Source organism: Apaloderma vittatum, unplaced genomic scaffold, assembly GCF_000703405.1.
Source record: "Apaloderma vittatum isolate BGI_N311 unplaced genomic scaffold, ASM70340v1 scaffold22325, whole genome shotgun sequence".
NCBI classification, from domain to species: domain Eukaryota; kingdom Metazoa; phylum Chordata; class Aves; order Trogoniformes; family Trogonidae; genus Apaloderma; species Apaloderma vittatum.
The window spans coordinates 7847-15706 of record NW_009716788.1 but is presented as its reverse complement, the minus strand read 5'-3'; the positions used below and the strand labels follow the sequence as shown (position 1 = coordinate 15706).

The 7860-nt window shown below is 51.8% G+C and overlaps 1 protein-coding gene across 1 annotated transcript in view; it reads right to left on the bottom strand.

The window, feature by feature from the left end:
• Positions 1-5158: 5158 nt before the first annotated feature.
• Positions 5159-7860, bottom strand: part of LOC104274137 (ubiquitin-associated protein 2-like) — a gene marked incomplete at its 5' end in the record, with an annotated part of 7974 nt that continues 5272 nt past the window's right edge. Inside the window, 2 exons of the mRNA XM_009869678.1 lie at positions 5159-5315; positions 6692-6883. Of these exons, the coding sequence (XP_009867980.1) occupies positions 5220-5315; positions 6692-6883 (288 nt within the window). The remainder of the gene's footprint in view (positions 5316-6691; positions 6884-7860) is intronic.

The window sequence follows — 7860 nt, the reverse complement described above, 5'->3', positions numbered from 1 at the left end:
TGAGAGGCTGTTTGGCGGCTCGCTTCAGCCTGGCGCACTGATCCCAGCCTCCTGCATGTTTTATGGGAGATCTTGGCAGAGTTTAGGGCCCTCCCTTGCAGACGGGGGTGGTTCCTGCATGCTTATGTCTGCAGAACCCTCTTCCTTGGTCTCTCAGCACCCTCACCCTGTTGCAGTGTGTTCCTCGTGTTCAGCTGTGTTGCACTGGCCCGAACCTCAGCTTTTTGCATGATCCTGTGATCGGCAGCCAGCCCCGCCTTCCTGCGCCGAGCCCTTGTTTTTTGTGGACCGGAGCTGCTGGCCCTGCTTGGGGCAAGACCCTCCATTCCTACAGGTACAGAGACAGTGACCCTGATAAGAGCTGCAGGTGTGGGCATCTGTGCCTCCCCTTCGTGTATCTCAGGGTTTTCCATGGTACGTCACCAGCGGTGGTCCCTCCGGGGGTGCTGTGGTAGGAGTCAGCTGTGTTCTGCCACCGGCTCAGTGGCTGCGCATCCCCAGGGCGAGGAGCAGGGTGAGAGCGAGCAAGCTCCACAGTGTGCTGCCCGGAGGGAGAGGAGGAGAAGGCAGCCCCTGGGGGAGGGGAGGAAGGCTGAAGGGGCTCTGTTTTGAAGCAAGCAAGATAGAGAAGTGTCTTCAAAGCGTTGCTTGGATGGGATTTGCTGCAGCAAATCCATGCTCCTGTGCCCCAGCCTGTGCTGCTTGGTGCATCCCTCTGCCCCCTGAGGACTATGGGCAGCCTGGGGAGGGGGGGGTACCATGTCCCCCAGGGCCCACCTACTTGTACATTACCTGGGAGGCAGCTGGGCCCCTCCTGAAGTGTCTGTGTGGCAGCTCAGCCTTCCAGCAAGGACAGACTCGGCCTCTGGTGCTTTTTGGAGCCAGCAGCAGGGCTCCTCCACACCTAATGATGGCGTGGGGCACCCCCAGCCTCGCTCCAGCCCTGTGAGGGCAGAGCCAGTGTTGGCAAAGGGGTCCTTGGCTGCAGGACTGGCCTTGGCCCTGCGCCGGGCAGGGACACCACCTCCTGCTTCTGGAGCGGGGGCTGCTGGGGAGCGCAGAGGCAGAGGAGGGCAGTGGCTGGCTGTGCTGATGACTTGGTTTGAAATGAGGATACTGCATCTTTCAGGATTTCCCGTGTACTTTTGACCGTCTTCACTGTATACTCTCCAGTGACTTGTATTTTCAAGCTTGGTGTTGTAAGATGCATTATCATGACTCTTCTGTTACCCTTTTTTAAAGACAAAAAGCAACCTATTTTGAGAGCTCCTACATTAATCAGGCTACTTTCTCTTCCCCACTGTCCTGTGCAGTGTCAGTGCTTGTTGACTTGCTGGTTTCTTTTTTTTTTTTTTTTTTTTTTTTTTTTGCCGATACAAACTGAAGTACGAGGGCTTTTTTGAACCTATTTAAGAGATTGCAGAAAAAAATGTTTACCTGATCTGTGTATTGTTTTTTTTTCTTAACTCTTTTCTTCTGTCTCAGCCAATACTAGCATTTACATTTGAAACTACAAGCCCCTTCAAATGCAGTTTTCAACCATTCTGAAACCAGCAGGGTACACTAGATTTCTTAGTAGTTTTCTTAGCTGAAGTCCCAGATGTTTTCCTTTTTTTCTTCAGTATAATTTACCAGAAAGAATTAACTGATGCATTTTTGTGTTGTCTTCCCCTTCAGTAGTTATATTTTGTCTTTTCTGCACATCTGTCTACTAATAAAAATGTGAAATGAAAAGATGCCAGTACTGTTACTTCCCTCATAATTGAGCTGGTTTAATTGCATGGGTTACTTAAAGCTTTTAAATAACAGCTATTCCCATTTCCAGTGCCATTCATATCTATACCTACACATAAATATTGGAAATGAAGCTGCTGTTTGACAGCTGCCTGACCCTAAGAGAACAGAAGATCCTAAAAGAACAAAAACTGATCTGCAGCAGTACTTTTGTTACGTGTAGCCTTCCTAAGAAGTCAGGAAGGGGAAGCCTGGCGAGGAGATGGTTTATGGTCTCACCTGGCAGCAGCAGGGACAGAGGACAGGGCTGTGTTGCTGCTGGTGGCCATGTCCTGGCAGCATGGGAGCACAGCTCTCCTGAAAGGGTCAGACAAGGTGGCAGGGAGGGCGAAGCTCACTTGCTGTGTTGGGGGTCTCTGAGCTCATGCTCTGCTGCTGGCAGAGGAATTGAGGTCATTGCTGCCAGCCCTTCAGGGTGCCTCCCCTTCAGGCTCCGAGGGGAGGTTTGGTTTTACAGCACCTTACTGCTGCAGTCAACCTAAAAATCATGGGGACGAGGGTACGGGACCTGCACTTGGCAGTAGTTGCAGTGCAGCAACTGCTGAGTCAAATGTGGTTGTAGCTTTCACCGCCATGCTGGAGGAATGCTGGTGGCATTCCAGAGCTGCATTCCCAGAGGATTCTTCACACTGGGGAAGGGATGGTGCCCTGTGGGCCTTCTGACTAGTTGCTCATAGTTCCAGCCCTACACCACAGGGCTGCCCACAGCATCTTCCTCCAGCAGCAGGTGTGGTACCAAAGCCAGCACAACCTCTCCAGTCCACCCTGCACTGAGTAGATGTGGCTGGTACTTCTGCAGGGTGGGTTTGTTGTGTTTGTTTTGGTGTTTGTGGTTGGTTTTTTTTTCCCCTCCCCTGCCTTTGATGGCCAAGTGCAGCTGAGCAGCCTTGGCTCCATCATCAGACTGTGGAACAAGCTGAGGAGCAGAAACTACTGCAGAAGCAGCCCTGCTGGATCCAACAGCATAAAAAAGAAAAATAAAACTAAGACAATAACAAACGAAAACATTCTCCCATTCAGTCTCTCCTGCAGAGGTGGGACACTGCGTGTGGCTGCCTGTGGGTAGGACCCCAGCATGCTGGGGAACGTGCTGGAGTCACCTCCCCTGCCTTGTGCTGGGGAAGAGGATGGTGGCACGAGTGGCACAGCCAGTGGCTTCCAGGTGTCCCTTGCAGCAAGGATGGACCTTGTGCAGTAAGAGGACAGCAGCAAAGCGCTGAGTGGTGCTTACAAGGATCTCCCTTGCTGTTGCTCTGCAGCAACCCTAAGGCTGAGGGTCTGCCGTGCACTGGCCCCAATTCTTGTCTGTTGCCTTTCTCCATCTCCAGCTGCTTCTGGCTCCTGACACACGGGCACAGACTGACCTGCACCTGTGGGGCAGTAGCGGCTTGCTATAAATAAAAAACTTAAGTGCCTGAAGACAGATTTTGGGAGTTTGTTTTTCAAAGAAAAGCCCCTGTGAGGCAGCAGCTCTGACAGGGAGTAAATGAGATGCCATTGCCAGGCTCAGCTGCTCATGCAGCCCTTCCACAAGCTGCCAGTAAGTCCCCAGCCTGCAGAAACATTTTTGACTTCCTTGACATTCAGGCCCCAAAGCCGGTGGAGGGACAGCAGCTGGCAAGGGCTTGCTGCAGCTGCTGAAGTTCAACCAGCATCAAAACAGGAGCCGGGGCAGAGGAATGCCAGCGGGATTCACAGCATGTGCTTAGAGGTAAGCAGAGGGCTGAGCGACACACGGGCTTCTTGCAGATCAACTGGGTGTCACAGGCACCAACAGCAGCAAAAGAAAATGCTTATCATGGCAGAAACAGACATATATTTTTTCCTTGTTGGTCTTGATACAGAATTGGAAAGTGCTAAAAAGCACCTCAGCTGGTGTGTGGATGCATATCGCTTCACATTTACCCAGGTCCTCTGCTGTGCAGGGCCAGGCTGCTCAGGAGCATGAGCCTGGGGCAGGATCTGTCCCTCACATTCCCTCACCACTGACCTTCCTCCTGTCAGAGGCCATGGACCTCCTGGGCAAAGCAAAGGAGGGCAGTGCTGCAGCAGAGCTGCCTCCTCACCTCGCGCAGCTGCTCCACGAGGACCCATCCAGAGCCTGATGCCACCAAAGGCAGAGCGAGCTGCTTATGGCAGGGGTCAGGCTGCGGTCCAGATCCCAGCCCTGCTGCAGCTTCCTCAGGATCTCAGCACCGAGGTGCACTCACCTTGGTCTCCCCTGCAGCCCCACCTGCTCTTACCCTCCCTGCTCCACTGGTGTGGCAGGAGCACGTGGAAAGGGAGAAGCTGCAAAAGCAGAGCTGCTCCTGTAGCCTTTGAAAATGCAGACAAACACCAGTGACATGTTCAGATCTTTATTAGGTGGAGGAAGGGCTAAAAAGAAATGAAACCCCTCTAACATTCTCTGCACTGGTGCAGGACGAGAAGGACCAGGAGTTGCCTCCCAGGTCTGTTTTTTTAAAAAAGGGGGAGGGACAGGTGAAGTTTCCATCCCGTAGCTCTGGCTTTCCTGGGTAGAGTGGCTCCGGGCAAAAAGAGGTACAAGACACAGCTTATACTTTTATTTAAGAAACCGCTACATAGTTTTTGCCTCTAATGATGCAAAGGAGGTTCCAGGACACACTGAGCCATCCAACGTCTCGCTAGAGAAACAGAAAAAAAATAATCCAAACCAAACAAAAAAGAAAGCCCTGTCCTTTATTTTTCTTTCTTTATTATTTAAAAATTGAAAAATAAAAAGGTGAGGCTGCAGCTCAGGGCCACAGTGACCAAACTGCCCACAAGAGTTCGTCTTCCACAGCAGGAAGGAGGAGGGAGACAAAAGAAAGGGGAAGGCCCACAAAACACTTTTTTTCTTTTTTTTTCCCCTCTTTAAAGTAACAGCTCTATTGGGGGCCAAGGGCAGAAATCAAACCATCTTGATTCTTTTAGGGAGGGGCAGGCCTCCTGATTTGCCTGAATTTAGAACTGCATTAAATAAAAGGGCTCCAGCTCCAAAAAATGGCGCAGTTTGTCTTCGACGGAGTTTTAAAACCCACAGAGATTGGAAAAAAAAAACAAGGAAGGAGGCCCTGGTGCATATGGGAAATGAATAATTAGTTTTCCTACAAAGAAAATAAAACAGGCTGCAAGATGCAGAAAACCACATTTAGGCTCTATTACATTTACAAATACATACATAAATATATTACATACAACAGCAACTCAAAGAGGAAGCGGGTGAGTCACACAGAGGATGGCTGGCTGGCTGCAGTTCTCCCCGCACAGACGTTTGGCTGAGCAGTTACTTCGAATAATTCCAGGAATGGGCTTCGGCTTTTTTTTTTTTTCTCTCTCTTTCATTTTCTCTTCTTTTTGTTTCTTTTTTTCTTTTTTATTTTCTTCCTCTCCTTTCATTCTCTCCCCCCTCCCCGGTTTCAGATTTAGTTTGTCCAGTATGGAGAAGTGCCATAGGCGGTTTTGGTAGCCTGAGACTTTTGCTGCATGGTGCTGGGTTGGTTACGTTGGCCAGATCCACCCTAGACATTGGAAACAAAGGAGACGTGGGCATCAGCTGCCATAGCATCAGTGCTCCCCGCTAGAGAAGCCCGTCTGAACATCACCAGAGGAGCTGCCACACCTGGGGACAGCCCTGACACCCACCAACACAGCAATGCTCACCCCAGAACAAAACTGTTTCTGCCCTGCGACACCTCCCCTCTTGGTCCAGGAAGAGCGACCACAGAGACATCAAGCAGGAGCACCGGGATGCACTGTCCCACCTTCCCCCCTCCCCAGCCCAAGAAAAGAGAAGAACAGGACTGGGGACAGCAAAGAAGCTCTCTCAAGGTGCACCAGCCAAGGATGTCACACATTCAGAGAGAGAAGTCATCTCCTGTTTCTGGACTCCAAGGCAGAACACTCTCTTTCTTTCAGGGAGCATTTATCGTGAGGAAAGGAAACACACAGGCTGGTGGAAACAAATCAGACCCAACAATCCACATGCATGGGGATGCTTCAGTTTTCCTCCAGAGTCACAGTACAAGTGCTCACAGGGGGCAGCCAGGGGACAGCAGCACCTGCCTCAGCTTCACACCTCACAGCTCATCTCCACATCAGGATGGCCTCTTCACAAATCAGAGGCTGGCAGGGACCTCTCGAGGTCCAACCCCTCTGCTCAAGCAGGGTCAACTAGAGCCAGCTGTCCAGGACCGTGTTCAGATAGCTCCAAGAATGGTGGCTCCACAACTTCTCTGGGCAACCTGTGCCAGTGCGTGGTCACCATACCAGTAAAGAAGTGTTTCCTGATGTTCAGAGGGAACCTCCTGTGTTACACTTTGTGCCCATTGCCTCTGGCCCTGTCTCTGGACACCGCTGAAGAGCCTGGTTCCATCTTCCCTGCAGGTATTGATATACACTGATGAGATTCCCTCTCAGTCCTCTCCTCTCCAGGCTGAACAGTCCCAACTCTCTCAGCCTTTCCTCAAAAGAAATGCTCTAGTCCCTTCGTCATCCTCATGGTCCTTCGTTGGTCTCTCTCCAGTGTGTCCGTGTGTGTCTCATACTGGGGAGCCCGGAGCTGGACACAGGTCGCCAGCTGTGGCCTCACCAGTGCTGAGCAGAGGGAAAGGATCACCTCCCTCGACCTGCTGGAAATATTTTGCCTAGTGCAGCCCAGGATCCTGTTGGCTTTCCTTGCAGCAAGGGCAGAGAGCTGGCTCATGGCCAATTCAGTCACAACATTCCCTCCCCAAGCTGGTGAACAGCATCAAGCCTGTCAGTCTGCAACCATGGTCATGGTCCAAAGAGCAAAGCAAAATCCAGAAGGAAGCAAAAAGTCCCAGGACCCTGCTAGGACGTGGGTGGGAGCAATCTGCCATCAGGCATGGTGTAGAGGCAGAAGGGGACGACTCACCTGCCCATCTTGCTGAAGATGGTGATGCAGCATCTGGGAATGAGGCTGCTGATGCGCAGGCAAGATATGGAGAAACGGGGCTGGAGCATAACCCGGGGCAGCACCAGGGTTCAGGGGCCCAGTCGATCCAAGAGCAGAGGGCAGGCTGAAAGGAGGCGGTGTGCCAGCATGGAATCCCTGCTTGTCAAACGTCTGCACGGGAGGTGAAGGGGACAGCATCAGAGATTGGTGTGAGCAGCCCCACAGTGACCAGACAGGAATGGCCCAAGGACACATCACCTGAACCTTTCACCAACCATGCGAGCAACCCAAGTGACATCGAACACCTGCGAGTGCTTCAGCAGATGAGTTTCAGCTCCTGTTCTACCCCATATTTCTGCACTAATACCTCACACATTTTATTTTATTTCCACGGCTACTGTGTTACTTCTATCTCTGACCTCTGTTTACTCAGTGGGACATGGGCTAAAGCAGCTGCCTCAAATCAGTCCTTCACACATTGCGGGGGCCCAGCCTGGAACTACTCGGCCTACCCAGGGGAGCTCAACAAAAACACAAGAATAAAAATTCAAGAAGAACTTGCAATAAGATTTTTCCTCACCCTGGCCAAGGCTTGACTCCAATGCTTAGTGTGTAACTGAGAGCTGGCTTCCTGCCTGTACACATGGATCACAGCCATACACAGATTCCCCCGGCTGAGGGTGCAAGGAGGTGAAAACAGGCACCAGGCATAAGCCCACTGCTCACCACAGCCTGTGAAAGTGCTTTCTGCTCTCCCTGGGAAGATGTATGTTGGGCAACTGCCACAGGAGAGCATGGGACAGGAACCCTGGGGTGTTAGGGGTGGGCACTACTGACTGGTCTCTCTGGTGAAAAGCAAATGGCTTCTTGACTCACCTGCTTTGGGGGCTATTTTGACTAAAACCATTAGTGCCATCACATTTAATTTACACCCAGGAAGCACGCCTGGGGCAGTGTGTGGCAGCGCAGAGCGCTGCGCCTATACCAGCTGCTGCCAGCAGGAACTGACCCAGCAGAAATGCTGAGACAGGGGGTGAGACCCCGCTCCAACAGCACAGAGAGTCAGCCTAAGAAAGGCCAAGGCCTGCTGACCCTGAGACCGACCAGCCTGGGAACAGGAGAGGGCTCATCAGCCTGGCCTCAGGCAC